This window comes from Ixodes scapularis, unplaced genomic scaffold, assembly GCF_016920785.2.
Source record: "Ixodes scapularis isolate PalLabHiFi unplaced genomic scaffold, ASM1692078v2 PGA_scaffold39__5_contigs__length_11793443, whole genome shotgun sequence".
NCBI classification, from domain to species: domain Eukaryota; kingdom Metazoa; phylum Arthropoda; class Arachnida; order Ixodida; family Ixodidae; genus Ixodes; species Ixodes scapularis.
Window position 1 is genome coordinate 496,956 of NW_024609867.1, and position 27,480 is coordinate 524,435.

General features: G+C 47.9%; 1 protein-coding gene, 1 long non-coding RNA gene and 1 other non-coding gene across 3 annotated transcripts; all 3 read right to left on the minus strand.

Annotated features, from left to right (window-relative positions):
* On the minus strand, positions 1-27,480 carry LOC8023731 (phospholipid-transporting ATPase ABCA1-like). The gene is made up of 4 exons (XM_040217783.1): positions 27,090-27,480; positions 25,847-26,086; positions 20,395-20,741; positions 1-667 (listed from the first exon to the last, which is right to left on the minus strand). Exons 1-4 carry the CDS (start codon positions 27,325-27,327, stop codon positions 254-256), a joined length of 1,239 nt encoding a protein of 412 aa, XP_040073717.1. The 5' UTR covers positions 27,328-27,480; the 3' UTR covers positions 1-253.
* Trnas-uga lies at positions 1,745-1,826 on the minus strand. The gene has a single exon. It is a non-coding gene; the product is annotated as a tRNA-Ser (tRNA).
* Positions 10,432-13,729, minus strand: LOC115324726. The gene is made up of 4 exons (XR_005716963.1): positions 13,676-13,729; positions 12,674-12,808; positions 11,466-11,588; positions 10,432-10,478 (listed from the first exon to the last, which is right to left on the minus strand). It is a non-coding gene; the product is annotated as an uncharacterized LOC115324726 (long non-coding RNA).

Sequence of the window (27,480 nt, forward strand, 5' to 3'; positions counted from 1 at the left end):
CTTGATCACCACCTGTCTCTGGAATGTACCGCTAAACTAGAAGCGGGAATACTACCATAGCACACCAAGGCGCCGGCGCGCCAAATCTGTACTACCGCCTATACCACATTTGACGTCAAAGCCCCGAATATTGAAAATGGCGATATTGTTGCGAATGCAAGCTTACAGCCGTAAGCAGAGAAAGCGCCTTCGAACCCCAAGACAGACTCGGCTGTTAATACACGGTCCGACAGAGTACAAGAAAGTCCCGTGGTCACGCAGTACACGAAACCGTGTTGCTCGCACACCCACCGAGAGGCCCCTTAAGAGTGGCCGCTGCCGCGAAGGCGCGCGAGGGCCTCGTGAAGAGCTTGGAGACAAGGTAAGCGAACGGGATGGAAGCCCAGCCGTAGGCGAGGAAGAGCAGCACCACCGTGAGCCAGAACTGGACGTCGCTGTCCCCGTAGCCCCAGATGGCCACCATGGGCGACAACAGGACGAGGTACAGGTGGTACACCAGGCCGTAGTCCCAGAACATGTTGGCAAGCCAGTAGAGCGGGCCGGGAAGGCCGGACAGCTGCTGCAGCAGGCGGCCCCCGTCGGCCGCGTCCTGGGCTGGGAAGATGGCCGCGGCCGCCGTGAACAGACCCAAGGACAGCGGCACGAAGGTGGCCCCGACGATCTTCAGCTGAGCCAGTAAAAAAGGGCGGTAGGGCAATTTAGTTTATATTTACCAAAAAACATGATTGCGCTTTGAAGACAGGGACATAGGAAGAACAGACACCACAGAGCGCTAACTTTCAAGTGATTTAATTCAAGAGTTTCAGCGTAGAAACACACTGCGTCACCGCACCACATCTCAATCAATCCGTGGCCACGCCACGGACCGCAAGTACCCTAACTCCTTATCCGCCAAGTCAATTGACGCAACAATGACACAACACGTGCCGGAACTATTTATAGCGTTAGCCTCCATAATCTCTCTAGCAGTCTTATTTTTGTGCCTAGCACTAGGCACAAAAATAAGACTGTTCGGCTTAAGAGGCGCAAAGAAATCAGTTCAAAGTTTGCGTTTTGTGCTGTCTGTTCTTCCTATGTCCCTGTCTTCAAAGCGCGATCATGTTTTCTAACGTACCATACCAACTTGCCCAACAATCAGCACTTGTCATATCTACCAAGTTGCCTGTCTGGATGAACATCGTATCAGCGTGTGGTCCTGTATCACAGCGCGAAGCAAGTTCGGGATCCCAGACTAGCATTGGTAAATGCATGTAATTCACAGCGGAGAAAACACCCTCAGGGGCTGACAAACTTTCCACTGTCTAGGTTACACCCGTATAAAACGCACCCGTTAGACACGGACACCTGTCCGATAAGTGTACCCTTTTGATACAGGCCCTTTTGAACAGAGCATCCGGGTACTTGGGCAAATCCTACGTTAGCTACAAGTGGATACCACCTGAAAGGGGTCGGCCAAGCGCATGCAAATAATGAGTCTGAACCTCTCTTCGGCGGTCAACTTTATTGGAATAGCTCTCTTAGGATTGCAGTGCTCATCTTTTTAAACCGGACAAGCCTGCATAAGGAAGTATATTAGAAAGTGGAAATTGACGAGACATTGATATAGGCCGAGTATTACTTTTTCGAAACAGATATTTTTTTAGGGGCGAACCTCCTGAGGGTCTAGCCTTGCCCGTCCGGCGTCCGTGCTAACATCGATTGCCATGCAATCTGTCTTCTTAAAAAAACGAGAAAAAAATGTTCGCGCAGTCGACAGGACTCGAACATGTGCGGGGAGACCCCAATGGATTTCAAGTCCATCGCCTTAACCACTCGGCCACGACTGCGGTACGAGTGGGGGGATCTGAGATGTGGTAGTAAGTCAAGAGCTGGGGATGTCATGGATGAAACGTGGCATGTAGCCGCTCAACATCTATACAGGAGAGGGCGCTGTGGTCAAATGCGCATATAATCGCGGTAAATTGGCATGCATTGACTCAACGTTTATAGACGAGAGGGCGCTGCGGTAAAATGCTCAACTACGTATATAACCACAATCCGTGCCACACATTCTCTTTCTGACATGGACCGTTGACTTAAGCGGTGGAGATGCGTTACCACAGCTTGTAGCGGATCGAAGCTGATCCGCTAGAAGAACCAGTAGCTCTGCATTTCACTGACCATAAAGCAGCAATAATGCAGTCGAAACGCAACCTGGAACTGAGCACTATCTATGAGCAATAAAAAAAAATCAGCACCATCAGTACTACATATGAACAATAAAATCAGTATCATCAGCCCCCCACAAACAGTAACAATTACGTATCTTTTGCATATTCGATAGTTATCACCTTCAAAATGGTAACACTAAGCACGGTTCATCCTGGACTTAAGTTTGGAAGATGTTGGACTCCATTGACCTTTAAGTACTGTAATTTGCCGCAGGTGCTTTTCCCTTCTTTCCTGTACTACTCTGTACGCCGAGGATAATGAACGTCATTTGAAAATAATCGATAAATACTTGCTTTATATATTATTTTCAAATTGTTCAGTTCCTAACGGCATTGAAAACATCAGGTTGGAGAGAGCATTCCAATATTAAGCCTCGGTTTTCTTTTTCTTTGAAATAAGAAATATAATTTCAGCTACACCTTTGGGGCTAGATTCAAAACCTTTAGTTGCACAATGCTTTGCCACTATAGCCCCGTGGGTTTATCATCTCTTTCATTGCAGTATGATTCAGACAACGTTCTCAAATCGATACTTTCAATAAAGTGTGGCAATTTATTTTCAGTCCCAAGGTCAGTATGATCTATCATCAGGATCCCATATTGAAAAAGGGACTATAATACCCATCAGGATTTCCTGAAATGTTTTGACATACTCTTCAAAACATTTTTAGGGGCTGAAGATTACCTTAAGCTAATGAGCCTGGCGTACCCTTTAAGAATTTCTAAATGGTGTAAATGACCCGTAATTGATATTTAAGAGGCATGTGTGCTCAGTGCGAATTTTTAGCATGAAGGCACGGCACCCATCAAAATCGTTTTAACGCGTCTGTGGGAGGGATCCTGTGACCCTTCAGGGTATATGGGTCGGGAAGTTGCTTGGCCATTTTGTATCGGGTGGCCGCAACGACTGAACGCTTGGTGGACTTTCAATATCCCACGCATGGGACCTATGTTCTACAGCAACTTAGTGTGCGGATCAAAAAGAAGGCCTTTCAGTGTTCTGTTTCTTCTGTCTCTTCGTTCGTCCGTCTTCAGACGCTCATACAGGGAGCGAAACGACGCAGGAGACGCCACCGCGACGGCACCACCGCGAAACACCGTGATCGTGCACTGGGTTTCTCAACGGCGGCGAACGTTGGTCTTGTTTTTTTTTTTCGCAATACTTCGTATTGAGAATCGGTATATGTGTGGGTAGAGTACCTGCTTGATTGTGATAGTTGTGATAGTTGGATGACCATACACCTCAGGAATTTACCGAGTGGCATTTTGAGCACCTCAATATATAAGTTTTTGCGACAAAGAACATGGATGTCTTTATTTTGTCTGATCGCTTTACGCTCGGGTTCGAGTGCGCGTTGATTCTTATCGTACTTTGAAATTACAAGATGCATGTAAAACTCAAGTCGGAAGTAAACTTATAATAATATTTAAAACTGCATTTTTGGTTCATTGTTTACAGTCATTTGTGCATCTAAAAGGTTGAAGTCCTGAGTGGGTTTAAAAAATTTGAACGGTATGAGGGGCTAAAAGGGTTTGAAGGGCTGCGAGTTTTTATTGGCTGAAGGGTTTGAATGGAATAAGTGGAGCCCATAACACATCAAGGTTGAAGTGATATTTTCAGTAGGGTCTTTATGAAGATGGAACTAAACGTACTCGGTCGTTGGCTAAGTTATGATAGGAACATCTGTAAAGCAGATCAACAAAACCAACTCTACAGCTACCATAATTCTGGCAATGCTCTATGGTCTGCTGTTTGTTGCTGATTATGTAAATGAAAAGCTTAGCTACTCAGTTGTTTTCACAATATAATGAGCTTCTTAAGGCTGTGGTCTCACGGCAGCCATCTTGAACAAGGCGTTAGTTCAAACAATAGATGGCGACACGCACCCGTGGGGTGGCCGAAATACTGGTTCACGGTGGGATGGCTCGAACACCATCACGTTCCCATCATGGCTTTGCTCGCGCCGCTGCCAGCTGTGTTCAGCTGGCTCAACAACGTGGCCCAGCAAACTTATGTCTGCGAGAATGTTAGGCTAGACAGTAATTATTCTCTGATATGGACATGTGATTCGGCGCTTGCCACGGGCTTTCCAAATAAATCTTATCAACGAGGAATCAATTGTTGATTGACGTGTCAATATTATGTCACTGAAACATTCTTCTCCAGGAATGCGCGCTCAGTAGACTCAATCTTCCAAGACACCAGTAGAAGCGGACGTCTAATAAACTGCTTCGCCATTTACGCTACTTACCTCAGCATTATAATGACGATTGAAAAGTGACGTCACGAAATATTGTGTTTCACGGGATCCGGAGGATGTTTTAAAGGTTGTTAAATTATAGTTCCCAGGAAACAAACGCCGCTGCACATAATGTTGTAAGTACAGCTTAGGAGGAATATAATGAAAAGCATCAGAATAAATAGGAAGACGTTTATCTGCAATGAAGACGCTTTGAATGAGCGGCGTTTAACGACGGCAAGTGATGAGCGTTCGGGAATTTATAAGTTCACGTTATTACTAACTATGGAAATGCGGACAATGAAGACCTATGTTGTCGGGAGATGGGCTTGTGGTGATGACCTGATATTGAACGACTCGTGGCAGACGAACAAGCAAGTTTCTTGTCAGCGAATGGTAAATGTCCAGTGTCAAGCACAACACGTGGCAACCGGCGTTGTCGACGTTTTGAATACTTACCGCTTTCGACAACAGTGTTGGCACCTGGGCTAACTTTGCGGAAGCACTTCAAGTCTTCCTCGAGTCCAGCGCCATCATGAACAGTAACCGAAACGATCCACTATTAATTCGGTGGGTGGCGAAACGTATCCGCATTTGTGGAGTCATGGTCGATGAGTACTCTAAGTGATTGGAAGTTTACACGATGCATGCCATGACGTCCAAACGCGTCATTGACGTTCTGCACTCTCCTTTCGCTACTTTTGCCCCACCGAAAATACTTTTCTCTGATAACACACCGAATCTTGTTTAAAATAAAATAAAAGGGTTTTTGAAAAAAAAATACAAAAACGGCATCAGGCATCACATTAATGCACCATACCATCCTGCAACTAACGGGCAAGCAGAACAGATAGTGTGCGAAACGAAGAAAGCCCTCTTGAAGCTTACGGAGAAAGCAGTTCAGTGAAAAATTTCCAGGTCCTTGTCCCGGCAACGTGACGGTCTCATCTTCCACGGGAAAAACACCCGCCGAAGCAATGTTCGGCGGAGGAAAAGCCACACCCCTCGAACTTATGACACTATGGCCCACGAACGAAGATCGAGAGATTCCCAGATCGGGAGTAATGGCAGTTTATTCGATCGGACAGCTCTTCTACGTGAGGGATTTTAGCGAAAGTCCGGCCTTCCATGTAAAACTTCACTAGAAAAAGGCTCTATGTTGGTTGACCAGAAGATGTCAAACCTCTGAATACGTTGATATCAATGGCCTTGAGAATAAATATAACAAAATCACAAAACTTTCTTTGTGTACTGTGCAACTGCCCTTGTATTTCTTAGTAGAAATTATGGTGATGATTTGGACCTTTCACACCAGGCTCCTTTTTCTTATTTTTCGCCTCATACTCTTTTGCGGTTTCAGTAGGCTTCAAGAATCTTTTGGAAAGGAGACACTTCACCTCAACGAGGCCATTTGTTCCAAGGAGTCCATGAGGGGATGCTGCTAGAAATCCATTCTTCATGATAATGAATAAGCCGCACTGTTGCACCATGCAGGTCCACGTACAGTTGTAAAGGAGCATCCTCATTGATTCTATCATATTCTGTTGTAGGTGAAGAAACGTCTTTGGGTATACGATACTTGAAACAAGTCTGGAACTGTGCGTTGTGGTTCGACATCCACTAATGTCGTCGACTCATCATTTAATCATTACATCGTCACCTCATATTGCTCTTCATCAACAGTAAGTACAATAGGCTGTCGCCGTATTACAATCCAAGAATTGAAAAAAAAAGAGTCGCTCAGTCCTTCATTATGTTTATTATTTATATAATGTTACTACGTTACATTACATTGAGACGATCGACGTTCATAGTCGATCTTCAAATATACCATATAAATTAGACGCACAATCACAAAAAACACAGCGTGCCGCCCCTTTTCTTTGGATGGTCTTTTTGAAATCAGCGCAAGCTTGCGTGTTCTATCTTCTGAGACGGTTAGAACGGTCGCACATAAAGCCCGCGTTTTCCCTGCCCGGCAGCTTCCTCCTCTCATTATGTGTAGTTGGTCATAACAAAATAAGCCATAATAATGGTGTATTATTCATATTTAGTTGCAGTTTCGGCCAGGGGAAAGAAGGTTCGCGGGAACCGGTGGCACTAGCGGGAACAATGAGGAAAGGGAGGCGTCAAAAGGTAGTGGCTTGTGGAACCTACGGGGCTTACGGCATGGCCCCTTCAGGAATTACAAGCTCTTTGAACAAGGACATGAGTAGTTTCATTAAATAAGCTAGGTTTCAGAGTAACGACACTTGGCCATATTGTGGCTTAAAATCGTGTTTGCAGTTATCTGAAGCTTTATCTAAAACCACTGAAAACGCTTTTTCGTCCTCCAAAAATGTTTAAACAGTCCACGACAGGGCAAAGCAATATTGGGTAAGCTTCCTAACACCGGATTTAATGCTGAGAAAGTCGCACTTTTGAATCATGACGATCGGCAGTTGCGTTTGCTCTGTACATGACCCAGAATGGCGGCGCCTACAACAATGTTGGGTTGCGGAGTGCCGATACTCTAAGCGCAGCTCATTTAGTGGCTCTAGGCATGAAGCGAAATTGGGTGTATTCTTTTCCTTTTCGTCTTTATTGCTTATTGATTTCAATCATATCGAATAATGAACACAAAATATCACACTATGCTTGTGTAATTACTTATCTTAGATTTATTAACCTGACCCAGTACTTAAACCATTCATTTGTCGATAGTAAATCTTCCAATATATTTTCTAAATGTGACGGTAAAGAGACACGGATACTGATGATAATACAAACGCCAACACCGCCCTCGAAAATTACTTGAACATTAGGAATAAACAGTTTTGTCTGCCATCCTTCAGGTAGCGCAACAAAACACCAAAACAGTTTTTAATTGTTTTTAAAATTGGCTAAGCTCTACACCTATCAAGAAACCAAAGCAAGATCATTGTAAAAATCTAATACATCGCAATGTATATACATTCCGCACAATAAATGTTATTAGATGCCAATAAAGTTGTTTGATGCCTATAAAAGATATGCGTCAAAAACATGTAAGTTTGAAGGGCTCCTGAAGCGTTATGACTTTCAAAATGGAAAAAGCCATCGTCCACATCTTGGGCAACCACTGTAGTTCTAAATGTTATGAAGGATTTCATCATAGTTTAATTATTTCCTCAGCGGCATTTGAAGCACCGTGACTCGAAGCACAAAAAAGTGCTATGTTTGATATAGAATATCTAAACGAAAACATTTTACAAAACAATATTTTTTTTTCTGAATATTACCAATTATATGCACTACATCTACAGCTAATTTTATTGCCCTTGCGGATTTCATTAAAACATACTTGTGCTGAAAAATTACAATTTTAGGGCGTTATTTGAGAGATGAACAAAACTGGTGCACATACCAAAAAAAGTGTAGCGTTACATTCTGCTCCGACAACATCTTAACAAAGCTGCTCTTTTGGAACCGTGTTATTTTAATAGATCGTTCATGAAATATGAACCAGCGGAGCAAGTGAAGGTCCGTGCCGTCATATTCGCAAAGCTACAAATGTGCATGAACAGTATAAACCAATACATACATAAAATCAAATGAAAGAGGATTGCATTGCTTTTCGAACGACATCAATCCCACAAAACAGTATTCAAAAGAAGATGAGTAATGACCTGCAAAGAGGTACCTAAACTGCCACATTCGGTGAGATTGTGGCCGTAAGAACGTTGGCATCATCGAAACGGGCTACAGACTCACTTGTTCTTTAATCACAAAATACCATTATCGCTGCTTCTTAAAAGAACAAATACATATTTCTTTTTTTGGTCCCAAGTCAAAGTGGACATCTCAGGAAATTAAGAGGTCGATTGTGCTGCGAGTTCTGATATTGGGAGAGAAGTAGATACACATAAAATACAGGACTATGCGATTGATCATCTAACTTGCTGATTGTTCGATTGATGTTTTTATTTAATTGGTTAATTGGTTCAACATAAAACGGAATAAATCAAGACAAGTTATGTGAAAATCTTACCTTTTGCATGTTTTTATTGCCGTGTTGTTTATTCCTAAAAGGCAGACACATTGTTCGTCGGTAACAAACTCACAAATAGCAACGCCATTATGATTGGCGTAGATTCCTGAGAAAAAGGTACAAATTCCCGCAGCTTGACGTTCATTAAACTGCTTGTGCACCCAGTCAATGGCTTTCCTGTTGGGGTTTAAGGCTTTTCCCCTTTATCTTCTGGCTTCAACGGGAGCCCCCCGGGATTGCTCAAGGCGGCAATTAGAAAACACAGTTTTCATAATCCTTCGTCGATGTGGTACCACTGACGTTTTCAATCCCATCAAAGCCGCCAGCTTTCATTATGGGCCAGCCGAGTGACGGCCTGCTTAATGGTGACGAACCCGGTGTTAACTAGCCCACGGAAGAGCATAAGTCTGTCTTTCTATAGTTCCACAGTCAATCTGAAGAACGGCGAATTGCGGTAGCAATCGCAGGGCTTCCACGTTTCTTAATGCGAAAAAAACATAAAGTGCATGTTCTGGTTCGACCTCTTTTGAGCACCTGTCTAGTGTAGCCGAGAATATCAAAATAGTATGTTGAATAATAGCACAACATGGCTCGTCAGAGAATATATATATAAAAAAATCTTTTTGCTATGCCTCCGCCCGTACTTCGACTGTACTTAACTGGACATGTTTGTCTCCAGCTAAAAAAGCACATTGAAGGGTTTATCTATTTTAGCGTTATATATACCTCAAAGTTAAACCGACCTATAATATAAAAACGCCTCATTTTGCTTAAGGGTGCTGATTAATTGGTTTAAGGCTTTCAATTGACGCCGAGCCCTGATAAAAAAACTTCGCGAATACCATCAAACCTTTTAAGGCGTTGCATTCTAACAAAAAGAAAATAGAAGTGGAACAATAAAACACGCAACAAGCTGCATGCTCCAAAACACTTGAAGAGGTAGTCGGAGGGTTCGCGGGATGGGGCAGTTTTATGAGGTGGTCATGCGCAAGCTACGAATCGGTCACATGTGTCTCACCCACGTGAATGTGCAGTGCGGAGAGGCGGCCCCGGAGTGTGAGTACTGCAATATTCCTCTAAACATGCTGCTTTAGTTCTCTGAGTATAACCCTGATCGTTTCACCCAATTTCACTCAGTAACGCTACTTGGCGATGAGCCGCTGTTTCCTCATAGCTGTATTCTTAACATCCTGAATAACGTCGACGTTATCCACTTATCGTGATTTTAATGTAAACTTTAACGTATGCCCATGCCGTTCGCAATTATGCTCATGTTATATTCATCGTTTTTTCATATCACCAGCTTTCGTGTCACTTTTTTTTAAACCTTCTACCTACCTTTGCATTTCGGCCTTGGCAGACCTTAAGCTATGTGCTACGTAGCAAGCGCACATACGGTGCGTGGACGACTGACGAGACCAGCGCTGGGGGACTGGAAAAGAACGTTTATTCGTCCGTGAACAGAGTATTTAACGCAAGCAAGAGAGAGGGAGTTGGGAAGGGAGAAAGGGCGAGGAAAGACATAACGCTGCTGTTGTTGATACGTCACACGCCTGGCTCAGGCGGCGGGAGATAGCATATCAAGATGATTTACAACATTTCTCCTCCCTTAGTATTGAAGACGCTGTACAGGCTTCCTTTCCCGAGTAGATCGTCGCAAAGCTTGAGGGGGTTCCTGCGCCTTCTGGATAGGCGGCGACGCTTGTGCCGGCGCCACCTGGTCTGTAGGCTGCTCGTTCAAATCGCCTTCGTTGTCGGTCTGTGCGGGCGCAGCTGCAGCCGAAGGGCTCCCCTCGTCTTGGTCTCGAACGCCGCTCCGAGCGGATGCCGGGCTCGGCCTGGAACGCACTTGGTCTATGTGACGTCGAACCACCCCAGTAGGCGTTTGTATGGTGACCATGCGTGACCCTGTAGTGGACTGCACTTTCCCTGGTGTCCATTTCTCCCCCTGGCCGTAGTTACGGGCGTACATGGCTGTGTCGGGCGGCAGTGTCCACTCTTCCGTCTCCTGGGTTGACCCTGGGAAAGGCGGGAAACGCGAGTCCAAGCGCGAGCGGATCAAGTAGCCGAATAGAAGTTCGGAAGGGGATTTTCCCTCGTGGCACGGCGTTCTCCTGTAGTTGAAAAGAACTTTGACTAGCTTCTCTTCAAGTGTGCCTTCGCTCATCTTCTTTAGCGCTTCCTTAATCGTACGAACAGCTCGTTCAGCAAGTCCGTTAGACTGTGGGTGATACACAGCCGTACGTAGGTGTGCGATGTTATTGTTCTTAGCAAAGATGGCGAATTCTTCGCTAGTGAACTGCGTACCGTTGTCCGTAACTATTGTGCGTGGAACACCGAATCTGGCACAAATGCTGCGCAAGCTGGCAATCGTGGATGACGTGCTTGCCTGCCTCATGGGCACGGCTTCAATCCACTTAGTGGCAGCATCCACGACTACCAGTATCATGCTGCCTGCGACCGGCCCGGCGAAATCGGCGTGGAGCCTCGACCATTTTTCCTTAACGGCTGGCCAACTGATGGGTTGAACAGAAGCCGGCATAGGCAGGTTTTGAACGCAATTGTGGCACGACGCTGAGAGGTGTTCTATCTCTCGGTCTAGTCCCGGCCACCAGAATGCCGATCTGGCAACCGCCTTCATGGCCGAGGACCCTTGATGCGTTTCATGCAACATGTGTAGTACCCGTTCTCGTGCTTGTGTGGGAACAACAACTCGATGACCCCAGTATACCAACCCGTGAGCCACAGATAGTTCCAACCGGCGTTCCGAGAATGGCGCCAATCCCGCGTCCTTTACATGTGTCGGCCAGCCGTGCTTCGTATACTCCACAACCTTCGTTAGTAACACGTCCTGCGCAGTTAGCTGTTTGAGTTCCTCGACATACACAGTGCCATCATCGAAACTTGCCAGCGCGTGAACATACCCGGGGGGTTCGCTCCTTGCTGGTGGTTCTGGAGTGTGCAGCGGTAGCCGGCTGAGTGGGTCGGCGTTTAGTAGCAGCTTACCGGGCGAATACTGAAGTTTGTAGCGAAATCCACCGAGGTAGAGAGCCCAGCGCTGTATTCGGGCTGCGGCCAACGCCGGCGTAGGCTTGTCCGCTTTCAGCAGGCCCAGGAGCGGCTGATGATCTGTGACCAAGGTGAAATCTCTGTTTAAGAAATAGTCGCGAAATTTCGACACCCCAAAAACCAGAGCCAAGGCCTCACGTTCTAGCTGAGAGTAATTCCGCTCGGCACTGGTCAGCGTTCGCGACCGGAAGCCAATGGGCCGGTTTACTTTTCCGACCGTATGAAACAGCACAGCACCGATGCCATGCGGAGAAGCATCACACTCCAGTTTCAATGGTTTCGCGGGGTCGTAGTGAACGAGTACCCCTGCCGCAAGTAAGCACTGCTTTGCGTTGGCAAAGGCGGCCTGCTGAGCTTCTCTCCAGACCCAACGCGCATTTTCCCCAGCAACTGGTACAAGGGTGCAAGCACGGATGACATATTCGGCAGGAACTTGGAGTAATACGACAGCATGCCCAAAAACGAGCGAAGTTCCTGCACATTTGTCGGGTTAGGAGCCTGGGCGATTGCTTCCACATGTTTCTCAGTGGGATGTAGGCCGTCTTTGTCGATTTGGTGCAATAAATACGTGACTGAAGGCTGACTAAATTTGCATTTGTCTCGCCGGAGTTTTACACCGTGCTCGCGGAAACGCTGCAGTACCGCTCGCAGAGTATCGTTACTTCCTTGTCGCTCCGCAACCAGCACATCATCGAGGTAAGCTTGCACGCCTGGTAGTCCCTGCAGGACTGTTTCGATTTTACGTTGAAAGATGGCTGGGGCAGACGCTATGCCAAAAGGCAGCCTCTTGAAGCAAAATAGCCCTCGATGCGTGTTGATTACGCATAGCTTCTGTGATTCTTCGTCAAGCGGTACTTGGTTATACGCGTCACGAAGATCGAGAGTACTGAAGTACTCTCCCCCGTTTAGGCACGCAAACATGTCGTCAATCACCGGCAATGGGTACTGCTCCAGTTCGCATACAGGATTTAACGTGATCTTGAAATCGACGCAAATCCGAACTGTTCCATCTTTCTTTAAGACAGGCACAATGGGCGTAGCCCACTCCGCATGCGCAACCGGTGATAACACGCCAATTGCTACCAGTCTGTCTAGTTCTTGAGAAACCTTATCACGGAGAGCAAAAGGGATGGATCGTGCCTTACAGAACTTTGGTGTAGCTCCCTCCTTGAGTTGAAGGTGTACAGGGGGACCGCTGATGCAGCCGAGTTCCGCACTGAAGACGTCTTGAAACTCGTTGGCGATGTCGTCCGCGGCCGGGAGACTCGTTGGCGATCCGGCTTCCGCAGTCGTGTGAAGAATAGGTGACCCTGCGTTGCTCAGCTGAAACAGTAGATCCCGCCCGCATAGACTAGGACCGGGGCAATTCAATACAATTAGGGGGCACTCTGCTACGGCACCCTTGTAGGCTACCTTCATGTCCAATTGTCCTAGGACGGGGAGCTTGCCAAGATAACAGGACAGCTTGACACCTGAAGGTTGCAATGGCGGCCATCTCTCCCAGTTCTTTTCATAAATTTCGCGGGGCACAACACAGACGGGCGACCCCGTGTCTATCAGCATTGGCATGTCGACACCGCACCACGTGAATGTCCTGTGAATTGGGGGCTCTAATTGCCACTTTCGAGAAGAAGTCAAAGTCCAGAGGTGCATCGCTTCGTCTACGTTCCCCTCCGCACAGTCTTCCGCCATCGCCAGTGCTCGTCCCCGCATGCCTTGTGTCGACGCCGTTTCGCGTTTCCTCGGAGCGTCGCTCGAGCACATATTCGCAAGATGACCCGGCCTACCACAGTGATAGCACCTGCTCTTGGCCCAGCGGCATGCGTGGCTGTTGTGCTTCTTACTTCCGCAACGCCCGCATTTTAGAGTCGGCTCGTTCGTCAACACGCGCTGCGCGTCAACCTTCAGTACGGTGGTTGTATCGCCCGATATCTTATTTGCGTCATCATCTGCCGTTTCGGCTGATAGTGCTATCGCTTCGGCCTCTTCCAAAGTCAAGTTTGCTTTTGCCAAAAGCTGTTTTTGCAAGGCCTTTGATCTGACGCCACAGACTATACGGTCGCGGAGCATTCGTTCCAGCATGCTGCCGAAATTGCAGTTGTCTGCAATGCGTCGGATGTCGACAAGGAAATGTTGTAAAGGCTCACCTTCGTGCTGACATCGATTGAAGAACCGGAAGCTTTCGGTGATCTCGTGGCGCTTTAGGTCGAAATATTCATTCAGTGTTGCAACTACGTCTTCGTAGGTCAGACTGTTGGGTTTCTTCGGAGCGACTCGTCCCGCTAGGATCTGCACAGTCTTTGTGTTTAACGCTGCTACGAGCAACGCCCTTTTTCTCGCTGTGTCGGTAACTCCCGTTGCCTCGAAATAAGCTTCTGCCTTGATGACGTACGCTCTCCAGTTGTCCCTTTCGCCGTCATACTCGGGAAGATGGTGGTGAGCCAAGGCTGGCGTTGTCATTGCTGCAGGTTCTTGAAAGGCCGTACCATGGCTTTGCTCGCCGTGATCTTCTTTTAGTGCATGGGTTCCTGTCTTGCTCGTCGCCACTGCTACGTAGCAAGCGCACATACGGTGCGTGGACGACTGACGAGACCAGCGCTGGGGGACTGGAAAAGAACGTTTATTCGTCCGTGAACAGAGTATTTAACGCAAGCAAGAGAGAGGGAGTTGGGAAGGGAGAAACGGCGAGGAAAGACATAACGCTGCTGTTGTTGATACGTCACACGCTTGGCTCAGGCGGCGGGAGATAGCATATCAAGATGATTTACAACACTATGAAACCCCAATCAAATAACAAACACCAGTGCGACTAATATTACCAGATAATTCAAGACGACTGTTAGAAAGAAACGATTCAATAAATCTTGTCAAAACATTTTGTGATAATATTACCACGCGCGTCGCTGAGCGAGCGCGTACCTGGCCGAATGATTACCATGCTTCGCTGTCGCGCGGAGGATCTATGTTCAATTCCAGAGAGCGGAAAGTTATTTTATTTATTCTGTCTACTTGGCGTTCTCGCCAATTCGTGAAATTGATCGTCTGATCAAGTTACGAATGTTCTAACCCCCAACGTTCTAGGGCGAATGTTCGTGAAATCTACGCGGCCACAAAAGGTGCTCCGCGTGGCAAGCCGGAGTCAGTCTTGCCCCAGCGTTTTATCCTGGTATTACGCCGACTTTGACGCCTATGACACTCCGCTGTTATCTTCTATCCTTTTTTTTTTTTTGTTTTGGGCGCAAGTTCGCACAATTAAACGTTTCAATTTTCTCAGTTATTCTTTGTTTGGTCACGTCGTCATTCGTGACATTTTGGTGAAGGTGCAGGGTAACGCATGTCCCTCCAGCGTAGTTCTGTGAGGATCCGCTCTACAAGTCCGACACCAAGCCCACGAAGACCCAACGAAGGTACTACCGAGACTCGATTAAGTCGCAGCACCCCTAGGCCTACACCCGGAAATCGGACTTCTGCCAACCAAGACCAACCAGCCAGCGAGGCCGACGATGGACCACCAGTAGTCGCAGACCCCGACCGCCGCCAACGTCGTTAACCTGCCCGTCTCACCACGTTCGGCTGCTCTGTTCTACGCCGAACAATACGAAGACGGCGAAGACTGGATCGACCAGTACGAATGCGTTGCCCACCACAATGGGTGGACCAACGAGCAGTGCCTGCTCAACCTCTATTTCTCACTTGAAGGAACTGCAATGCGCTGGTTCGCAAACCACGAAGCCTCCCTGACTTCGTGGGACCTTTGCAAAAACAAGCTGACGCGTACGTTTGCCAGTCAGCATCAAAGAGAGAGGGCCGAGGATCTGCTGCAATCGAGGACCCAGACCACAATGAAAGAGTCACGAGCTTCGTATAAGACGTCGTGCGCCTGAGTTCTCGCGCCAACCCTCAGGCCACCGAGGAAAAGAAGCTGCTAATTCTGATACGTGGCCTGAAGAACGACATCTTCGGTGGACTCGAACGCCACCCACCGACGACCCCTCAGGAATTCGTCACCGAGGCGACAAACATGGAGCGTGCCATCCTTACAGTGGACACCCACTACCAGAGCACCCCTGCGTAGCTGCCCCCTCGCCATCGGGATTTGACCACGGATCCAGCCGGACTGGAATTCGCGAGATCCTTCGCGATGTCGTCCGAGAAGTACCCAGAAAGCTCGTGCCTGCTGCCAACCAGCCGGTTACACTGTCAATAGCCGAAGCTGTCCGCGAGCAAGTTCAGCGGGCGTTCCAACCAGAGGCTTCTGCCACCGTAGCAGCACCGGAGGAGCTCGCATTGAGCTACGCCGCAATGGCCCGATGAGCACCACCGACCCCTCCTCCATACATGGCGTTTCCTCGACAAGGACCTCCAGCGCCGCAGTATTCCCGACGCCAGGAAGATCGGGCGCACGTCCGCCCAGATTCAAGCTGCGCCAAGAAAGATCGACGTGCGGAGGACGGCCGATCGTCGCCAGTTGTGCTACCACTGCGGGACGCCATTATCGACGGTCACGACGCATCGGCCCTCGTGGACACCGAAGCAGACTACTCAGTCTTTAGCGGAAAGCTCTCTAGACGCCTTCGAAACGTGACAACTTGTGGGATGGGCCGCAGATGTGAACCGCTGGGGGACACCTCCTCACGCCTGTCGGAAAGTGCACTGCTGGCATCGAAATTCACGGCGAGACGTGTCCTGTGGAATTCGATGTTCTACAGGACTTTGTCATTCTCAGCATAGACTTTCTGTGTAAATACGGAGCCGTCATCAACCTTCGAGAGAACAGACTGACGCTGCGGACACCTGCTCCGCATTAGAGAAACCCCAAACTTCGTCAGCCGCCGTCCGAGTCACTGCCGACCATGTGAACCTGCCTCCGCGATCAAGTGTTGTTGTACCCGTCGTTACCGAGGCAGCTTCCTGCAGCGAAGTTTTTCTGGACGGTAACATTCAATTGCTCCTCAGAAGAGCAATAGGCTTCGCAAGAGGAGTAGCTAAACTTCAGGATGGGCACACTGTGTTCTTCGTGACGAACTTCCGACAAGAAACGCAACACCTCACTAACGGTGCATCTATGGGCCACGTCGAGTAACTCCGAAACTCCACCGAAATCGCTGCGATTACTGACCAATCCTCGCCGCCTCAGCAAGACTGTACGTCGCCAGTGCAGCTCGACATTCGCCCTAAGCTTCCGGACCCAAAACGACGGCAGCGGAGTTACCTCCTCGCCGAATACGGCGACTGCTTCGCGACGTCGTCGAAGGTGCGACAAACCACTGTGGCGAAGCACCGCATCATTACCGAGGACGACGCGCCTCTGCGTGGCGCACGCAGAGGCGCGTCGTCCTCGGTAATGATGCGGTGCTTCGCCACAGTGGTTTGTCGCACCTTCGACGACGTCGCGAAGCAGTCGCCGTATTCGGCGAGGAGGTAACTCAGCTGCCGTCGTTTTGGGTAAAACAAAAAAGGAAAATCATCCAGGAGCAACTGTAAAAAATGCTGAACGACGACCTAGTTCAGCCTTCCAGCAGTCCGTGGGCCCCTCCAGTCGTGCTGGTTAAGAAGATTGACGGAACATTTAGGTTCTGCGTGGACTACCGGCAGCTGTTCGCGGTGGCGAAGAAAGACATCTACCCTCTCTTCCGCATATACGACACGCTAGACGGGCTGCGCCCCGCACAATATCTTTTATCGGTGGACCTGAAGAATGGCTACTGGCAGATTGAATTCCACGAACGGGACCGAGAGACGACAGCCTTCGTCACGCCGGACGGACTATACAAGTTCAAGGTGATGCCCTTTGGACCATGTACGGCACCAGAAACTTTTGAGCTTGCCATGGACACCGGACTTGTTGGACTGAAATTGAAATGGCAGGGTCTGTCTCGTCTACCTTGACGACGTCGTAGTGTTTTCAAGCGATTTCGACCAGCACTTGCGACAACTCAGAGCTGTTCTCCAAGCCATACAGACCGTCGGCCCCACTGTCGAGCCATCAAAGTGTCGGTTTGCGTATGCCTAACTGAAGTTTCTAAACCACGTGGTTAGCTGCGATGGCGTTTGATGAGACCTAGAGAAGACTCGCGCCGTCGCGGCATTTCCACCGCCGACAGACAAGAAGGCCGTGCGAAGATTCTTTGGACCTTCTGCCTACTATCGACGCTTCGTTCGCGACTTCGCAAGGATTTCCGCATCACTCACAAACCTCACAAAGTTTGAATGAACCGAGGAGCGACGGCAGGCATTCGACGAGCTGATGCGATAACTGACTCCTCCGGTCTTGGACACTTCGATCAAAATGCGGAAACCAAGATTTATACGGGCGCAACTATCGCAGGATTGGACGCGGTACTTGTTCAAGTGCAAGAAGGCACCGAGCGAGTCATCGACTAAGCAACTCGGACACTGTCCTAATTGGAGATAAATTACTCCACTACTGAAAAGGAATGCATTGCGGTCGTCTGGGCAATCCCAATGTTTCGTCCGTACTTATACGAGAGCCCGTTCCGCGTTGCCACAGACCACCACTCGCTCTGCTGGATTGCAAACCTAAAGGACCCTTCAGGACGCCTCGCTCGATGGAATCTCGGACTGCAGGAGTTCAACATGCATGTGGTCTTCAAGTCAGGCTGGAAGCACAGCGATTCCAACTGCGTGTCTAGAGCCACTGTCGAGACACCTCCCGGTAGCAGCGACGACGACGACGACGACGACAGCTTCCCATTCGCAATGAACACCGACAACGTGGCTCGACGTCAAAGAGACGATCCTGACTTGCGCGCGCTAATCAAGCACCCCGCAGGACGAAGGGGTACTATCCACTGTGTCTATTGCTTGTTTCAGAGTAGTCATTCCAGCTTTCAAGACTTTGTTCAAATAAACTTTTCACTATCAAGTTATTCCGGCGAGTGTCTTTAGTCAGGTTGTCAACGACTTTCATGAAATCTTCCATTTGGCTGAAGAAATATCACACATCTTCACATTAAGTTGAGAAAAAGCCAGTTTACCTTGAAGAATGGTTAATGTCCAGGGGAGCTAATGTTAGTTATAGATGATGATTGAAAGTTGAGGCTGTGGTTTGAAAAACGAAAAACTCGTGAAGGAGGAAAAAAAGAGAGACGTTGTCTGTTCCTTTTTTCTTTTTCCTTCACGAGTGCTCCGTTTTTCATACCACAGTATCAGGTTTAATCATCATGTACGGTTTACCTCATTTTACTTGTATGAACCTCGTGGAGAGACTCCTCGAGTTTGAGATGACCTTTAATCGTGCATTCATGCCTTTCAGGGTAGGTTAAGTTTCTTTCTGGTACGTTTCCGTAGATTTAACGCCGTCTGTAAGGTTTACCAATACTTTGTCGCCTTCATCACGTAACAGGTTTTGCTCAACATCCCACCAAAAAACGTTCGAGAAGCATAAGATCCAAAGAATCGTTGCGCTATAACACAGTGGTCCGCGAGTGAGAAAGTTGTGGCACTTAACGTGCATATTGCTGCGCGCATGACCGAGAACAAACGCTCCTCCGTTCATACAGAAGATTCGCGTACACTCTTACCTCGAGCGTAATCGATAATGAGGCCAGATTGACCTTGTCTAGCCAGTCTCGCCCTAGCTCTTTCCCGAACATTCTAGTCAGTCATTCTTGCGACGCCTATTCTTTGGAAGAGGAATAGGCGTCTTAAGGGACGTACCAGAGCTGCAAGATGGATGCACTGTGGTTTTCTGCTCTTGCCGCAGTGCGCGGAGATATGGTTCAGATACGCGCGGCGTCGCTCCTAACAGCGCACTAAAGGCGCTGTTGTGCAAGTATTCGAAGCAGGAAGCTCTTGAGCCACGAACAAAGTAGATATTTCTAAAGCCTTATGAAAGAAGCATGCCAAACATGTATTTGAGAGGGATATGCGGTCCGTTTACGAAGACATTTGGCAGTTTTAATTTTTTCGCGTCTGTTGCGACGTCAAGCTTTTTATGGTTAATTACGCGATTGGTGTATTTTATGACACCAAATGCCACGAAACGATTTGCGTGACTGCCCTTTGGCTTAGTAAAATTTAGTGCTTTGAGGCAGTCGGTCTCTGCGATTGATAACATCACCAGCCCTATGCTGCTTTTATTTAGTCACGCAATGTTTCTGTCAATGGTCATTTTATACGTTTAGGAATTATAAGAATGTAACCGTGGGGTTCAGCTATTCCGGGAGTGGAAATGGATCCAGTGCCTTCATTCCGAGGATTTCAGGGTAACGCAATTGTCGGAATCTCTGATTCCCCGAAATAAAATTGGAATGGAAGGGGGGTGCCCATACCGAAACTATGCATAGCACGCGCGTCTAATATTCACTGCCAACATAAACTAAGTGCTAAGTTGAGTTTATAGGGCTAGGATGCTAAAGTATCAGTAAACATTAGATGCGAACAGCCGTTGATGTCGTTTCAAGAACAAGGCAAAGCGACCCCCTCTTCTTGGGACCACAGTCACACTCGGGGAGAATTGTCCTGTGCTACATTATAAAAGCTAGCGCAGGTTCTTCGGCGCTCCAAGGTTGTTGCAATTAGGTTCGCGGGTGTTTAACTTTTTTCGATACCTTTTTGGCACAAAGGGAGTGGGAATAAACCGTAAGACTGAGCCAGGGGCTCAGGCTTCAGAGCTGAAGTAGCGCGGAAACTACGCAGATCTAACAATAAATACCTTAACGCCTATAGACATTCCCGTGTCAATCTCAAGTAAGGACTAGCCCTGACTGGAGGTGATCAGTGTGGTTACCGTGGTCAGTAACTGGCACCAGGGTCTATAAATCAACAAAGTAGACTTGGGTGCCACCGGGAGTGGAGGCTCCCGAGTCGTAACCTCTAGCTCTTTGATCGCTCCTCTCAGTACCTCGACATCAGTGAGCCAGCTGAAGACGTTTGCGGGACCGATGGTGGCTCCACTGGACGTGAATTCTCTCCACGCTTGAATCTGGTAGTGCTCGCTGGCCGTGAGCTGTTGCAGCGCCGCATTCTGAAGCAGCAGAAGCGACAGGACCTCGGACTGACGGACCCGCACGTTGTACCAAGCTACGAGAGACTGCGTGCCTAGTTCGATACCGAAGTCCGATGAGACGTCGCGTTGCAAAGAATGGTCCGTGGCGCTCGGAACTTTGACCAGCTGAGTGCCTTGCTGTTCTGCCCTGACTTTCAACGCTTCCTCGAGCGCCGCAGAGGAGTCCACAGCCCGGTAAAAACCTGTAAAACGAGTGAACGAGGTATTAATGTTGCGGTTTGTTTTTATAAAGGTATCTAGATACTCCAAAAGCAAAACGCAATTTGTGCGGAATTGTTTTAAACCGCGTAGCAGCTAAAGTACAGAGAAACTCTGGCCAAAATTAACACAACGGCAGGGTATCTAGTTTTTCACATAATATCTGCCGTTATTGTTTCGGGGGGAAAGCAAAAGCTATCGTTCCGCCTCACCATATTTCGCGTAGCAGACAGTCCCGTCTGTCGCCAATATTTCCGCTCTTGGGGCAGTAACATTCTTATTTAGTGCGGTGTCGTACACCAATCATGAGTGCGGTGACACACCTCAGTAATTATTTTTAGTGGTAAAAATTTAAGAGGTTTTTTTTTTTTCTTATCTTGCTTGCCGCTCGGCTACCGGTACTATCACGAAATTCTACATACGAATAAAAAACCCATCCCTCCACGGCGTCGCCAGTACCACGAAGCCTAAAAATCTCGAAGCATCGGGCCTCGGCTGTTGCATGCCAGTTAAGACTGGATGTTCCTGTGCTCGATCTGTTCGATTAGCTTTAAAAAAAAAAAACATCTAGATTACGGAGTAAAAAAGTGATGCATGTGATTTAATTAGATTTTGCAGCAATTTCCCGTGCTGTCCCGCTAACCACTTCCGCACGGTGGGGGTCACCTACCCCTGCATTGTCAAGCGTGTAAGTGTACACCTTCTTTACAAAAAAATCTCGATAATTGGCAGATTCACCAAGAAACACACTCTGGAAATTTTCGAAGCTTTTAGTATAATCCGCTTAGGCGAGCGTTGTGTCAGCCATCCTTCTGTGGCTTTAACCGACAAGAAAATCGCCTTTCTACATTTGTTTGAGTGTGGAAAAAAAGCTGCAGACCTGCAGCTTTTTTTCCAGCGCCCCTGTCACAAATGTACCGTTTGTGGCAAAAATAAACGAATTTGAATTTGAATTTGAATTTGGTTGGTGGTGTGTGTCCTCCGCGTGCTCGGGTGCCCACGTGCGAGTGTGGCCTCGGCTCGAGCTGATACCGAGGGCTAATCCTTTGTCTTCCTTCAATACATCGAGTTGTGAGTTTGAGCTTGTCTCTTCTCTCTCCTCTGTTTCTTTCTGTTTCTGCACAATTTTAGCCATGTTCAATTCGGAGACAATAACACAAAACAATATGCAGATCTGGGTCCGTTTGCTCGAAGCGCTAACCGCGGCTAAAGTTAGCCGCAGTACCTAGGAGAGGGATTTTGAAATCACGTGACTGGCTCGGTAGGGATGCGGGGAAACATGGCGGTGCCCTAGTGAGTGAGCGCCGCTCGCTTTGGAACTAATATGTCGTTGTAGCTGCAATATCGAGCGCGTTAGTCAGCAACGAATGGTGCAGGAGGTTTTCGCTTTGCATTATCTCACTCTAATTGCAAAGCATGGGCGATAACATCGCCGCATTTTTCATATAGTGTTTCGATACTGGCCATTCCTAAGCCTAAATGAACGCTATAATTGTCGGCATGGCAACGTCTTTGGAAAACGGATTGCCTTGACTCAACCGGCCGGGTATTGATAGCACACAAAAGCAGACAGCGTCCCAACATACTTTTTTCAAAATTATTCAAGCATCGCGAGGAGAACGCTGGAAGTGTAATTCTACGGTCCACGCGCGCTGGTCTTCCTCTTATAAAAGATTCGAAGTAAATAATCATAATAAGGCTTTAACGAACGCGCGTGCAAGGCGAAATTTGTTTTATACTTTTTGCTGTAGAACTGTTACTACTGCAGACGCCAGCGCGTGCGACGCGTGCAACTACACTCGTAGCATGCACCTCGGTGCTTGGATAATTTAGAAAAAAGTCTGTTGGGACGCTATCTGCTTTTCGGTGCTATCAACAATCCACTTTCCAAATACGTTGCCATGCCGACAATTATCGCGTTCATTTAGGCTTCCGAATGGCCAGACTCGAAACACTATATGAAAAATGCGGCGATGTCATCGCCCATGCTTTCAATTAAAATGAGATAAGGCAAAGCGAAAACCTCCTGCACCATTCGTTGCTGACTAACGCGCTCGATATTACACCTACAACGACATATTATTTCCAAAGCGAGCGGCGCTCACTCACTGGGGCACCGCCATGTTTCCCTGCACCCCTACCGAGCCAGTCACGTGATTTCAAAATCCCTCTCCTAGGTACTGCGGCTAACTTTAGCCGCGGTTAGCGCTTCGAGCAAACGGGCCCTGAAGACATCCCTCAGATTGACACACACTCGTGGCGCTATAGGTTAAAAGACATAAAATCTTTCAAAAATGGCGTATGAACAATAAAAATCTTAAATTCAAGAACGTCGAAGAAGACATAACCGAGGAAGTTCACAACTACGCACAGATACTCGTGCCAAACAACTGGCTTGATCTATGTGATAGCCTAAACAATCAATTCCCCACAGCAAGGGCATGGAACATAATTCGCACGCTCCTCAAACGGCCTAAACGTAAATACTCTTTAACCATAGTACAACTCCGTACAGGCAACACTAATGAACAAATTGGGGGAGAACTTATCAACCAGATCTACTTTAGCTTTGCGTCTAAAGACGCCACAAATATAGTAGACCAAACACCCAGGGAAGGGGACGAAGTAGAAGGAATAAGCTCACCTTTTACGATGAACGAGCTCACCAAAACTCTCGCGAACATCAGACGACACTCAGGCCCAGGAGAGGACGGTGTTAACTACCACATGCTCCTTAACCTTCCGGACAACCAACTTGAACACATATTAAAAATAATCAATGCCGCTTGGGAGACTGGCGAAATTCTACACGAATGGAAATAGCCAGAATTGTACCGATCCTCAAACCGTGTAAATCGCCCTACGAAATCTGCAATCTCAGGTCTGCCTCACTAACATCCTGTATAGGCAAAATTTTGCAGAAATTTATTCTTGAAAGACTGATTTGCCACATCGACAAGAAAGAATGTTTGCCTCACACCATAATAGGTTTCAGACCCCACATCTGCACGCACGATGTCATGCTCCGCATTCAAGATTACATATATGACCCTGAAAGCTCCACCTAGCTACGGACGATCGTGAGACTTGACATCAAAGGGGCCTTTGATAACGTCGCTCACGAGCAAAAAATTCAAAAGGCAAAATACCTAGGAGTCGGAAATAGATTACTTAACGGGTAGCAAAATATAACGACACCGAAAACAAGCAGACACTTACGTACGTGCTGTTTTGATGCTGTGCTTTTTTTGCACGTACTCTTCTGTCGTTGTGCAGTTTTGACGCGTGCTGTTCTGTCGCGTTCCCGTATCCTTCAGAACTGTGAGCCAGCTACCACGCATCTTACTCACTAAGACCCAAACTTCCAAACTTGAAACGGCTCCTCGCTAAGGCCACAGGCTTGCACTAAGTATCCCACGATTCTCAGCGAATTACCGTATGGAAGCAACCGGTTTGTTTAACACGCTGGAGGAGCGGTGCGACATTCGACGGCAATCCCGACATAGCCGCCTACTAACCTCGAGGCAGGGAAGAGAGATCTTCAGGCAGCAGGGTTGCCTTACACCTCCCCCTGAAGAGGTCCCAGGCATCCCTCCACCGTGGGATTACATCACGAGTCTAACGGTTGTACCTATTCCTCGGAACATGAACAACAATAGACACGTCCCAAAGAGCGCGGCAAAAATCAATACCTCTCCAATCTCCGCCTACGTCACACTATACTACACAGAAGCCTCACACAAAGAAGAATTGAGCACCACATCGGTCGCCAATCACCACCTGATATTGCCGCACGCTTAGCCGCGTCAGCAGTTCATTTGGCTCACACGCATGTGGCTCTGGTTCGATTCCTGGCACTGCGTTTCATTTTCTTTTTTCTTTATGAAAGTAGAAGATTCGAGAAGGTTATAGAATACCCTAGCCTATTCATGCTCCGAATGTATATACCTTTGCGAAAATCGTCTTCTGCGCGCTGCCACCTTTGTCTGTTGGGTTGCTGAACGCCTTTTGAGCATGCGCTGTTGCTCTGCTTTGCGGTATATCAAACGCTGCGCATGCATCCGCAGCTCACTGACTCAGCATTTTTTGACGGGGCGATAAGCGATGCAAAGGTCTATACTTTGAGAAGGAGGAGCAGAATATTCTAGACTCCAAAGGAACCCTACCGAAAGAAACGGTATAGCTTTTCGCTAACTGGATTATGGAACAGGGAACTTAGCTGGATTCCTTGTTGGAAACCTGAAATCCAGTTTGCAGGCAATTGTCTGCAAACTGGATTTCAGGTTCCCAGCAAGTGTCAGTTTGAGTTTTTCTTCCATAGCCCAGTTATCAAAAATTTATACTGTTTCTTTTATTTTTTTCGGTAGGAAAAGGTTAAAAAAAGATGCGCCACGACGTACAAGTCAGTCTCGCTCATGCGCTCAATCGTGCTATTTCACCGGCCTGCAATGCTACATCTATGTATTTTTGTTTTCGGCACAAGTTCGCCAAATTAAATGTTTAGTTTGTTCATTCGTGGCCTGATAATTTTTCATGCGCCCCTTTATAGGCAACCTGCAATGCTGTTTGGTTTGGCGCCATCCAGCGACTGAAGCAAGAAATATTGGGTACCCCTGGGAGTGGCGGCTTCATTGTTCAAACGGGAGCTATTACTCTGGTGGCGCCGCTGAGCCTAGTGTCTGAATCAAGAAATACTGGGTATCCCAGGAAGCCGTGATCGCGTAAGGTGCGAGTAGAGCGGAAGCTACGGCCTTGGCGGGCCAATTGGAACGTGACTGCGTATCACCGGAGCGCGCCTCAACTCCGGAGAAGTATCAGGCTTTTCGCTGCGTCATGCTCCAATATATGTGCGTTGCGCTCGTATACGTCGCGCATTACAAAGCATTCGGCACGCAATGTGGGGCTTATCGTTCACCCTTTTCCAAGTTACAACGAGGCAGGGTATAACCGTGCGCTCTCACGCTGCTGGCGCCGCCTGCCCGTTGCCGGTTGGCTATTAGTCCGTACCGGGCCAACTCCTAGCTGACGCTGGAAATAGAGCAGCACTGCTTCCTTATCTAGGCGTAATCCCAGGCCTCCAACAGCGTACCGTGCTTGAAGTCGTTCTGCTGGTCCATGCGGATCGGAGCAATGGACCTGGGAAGGGGCAGGCGTACGCTGGCCACTCGATCGGAGAATACGAGGAAGAGGAATGCGCCGCTGGCCAGCAGCAGCGTGTAGAACCAGCTGTAGCTGAGGAAGTGCCTCATCCGGTAGCGCAGAATGGACAGGAAGCCTCGGCAGCGGGCTCCACACCCGCCGTCGCTCCGCATCAAATGTACCTTGATGCCTGCAAGAGAGGAGATTATTGGGTCAAGTCAAGACCACCAGGATCACCGACCCGCCCTAACCGACAAACGCGCCCAGCCTCGGCGAGAGTCTCCGCTAGGCGGCACAGGCGTCTGTATTAGTGTAGCTGCGTTCTAGCGTCGCGTATGTTATCAGACGCTGCAATGCGTGCTGGTGGCAACACTGAGCAAGCAAGGCGGCGCTGCGTTGTCCACCAGGCGTGAAGTTTGCAGACGGAAGACGCTGGCCTTGTCTTCTAGGTCGGATTGATCAAGTCACCTCTGGCGCCAATGCTTGCTTGCTCACGTTTAGATGATAATATTATGCGGGTCAAAAAGCAAAAAAAAAAAAAAAAAAAAAGAATCCTGTCCCATATAAAAAAAAAAACTTGGGGAACCCCGTTTAAGTGAGAGAGTTGATAATAGCGTGAGTGATTGTCTAATATTGTTTATTGCCACGCATAATACGCGGCTTGTACCGGCCGCGGTAGTGCAAACATTGCTCCAAGTGAAGTGCACGCTGCTGGCACGTAAAAGCAGGTCAAAGTAATTGTGGCCATCACGCTTTAAAGCAAAAAGTGCATTCGATAAATGTACCTGATTCTACATTACTTGATGCTTGTTTTTTTATAGAGTAAAATTACTTCTTTAAAATATATTTTTTTTTAAGTTGTAGGTAAGCTACATTTATTATAAAAATCAAATTCAAAAATTCATCTTTAGAAGAAAGTTTGAGACACAAAGCGATTCAATAAATCAAGCGATATAAAGGTTGTTTTTAATTTCAATAATATATAACACAGTGAGACTAAGGAATGTCAGTTCTTCTACCCTTGCCAGCAAAGTACCAGAAAACGTCGTAGCTAGATTAAAATGGGTATCTGACTGGGTGGTATAATTTAAGCAACAAACGAGACCTCAAAGTACATATGTCGAAGTACAACCAGTACCAAAACTCCTAACTCTGTTCAAAACATCCTCGCTGCAATTTTCAATTGCACTCACTGAGCTTTGGGTCGTAGACGACCCCCGAGGGCGGCACCATGGTCTCCCCGGACATGAAGCTGACCCGGAGCAAGACATCCTCAATGGTCCGACAAGGGAAGCCGACGTCGCCGATGCCCAGCTTAATGGCCTGTTCCCTGAGCATGCGGAAGGTGTGGCCGAAGTGGGCGAGCTTCTTGCTGCCCAGCGAGAAGACCATTTCGTTGGCCACCTTGGAGAGCAGCTTCGCCGTGGGCATGCACCTCTGCAGCAGAGCTTCCACTTCGGATGCCTTGCACTCGGGCGACTCCCGGATAAGGCGGCACCGATACACGGTGCCGTACGCTCTCTTCAGGAAGGCCGGCGACCCGTAGCACTGTATCACGCCCTTGGCCAGGATAGCCACCTGCGG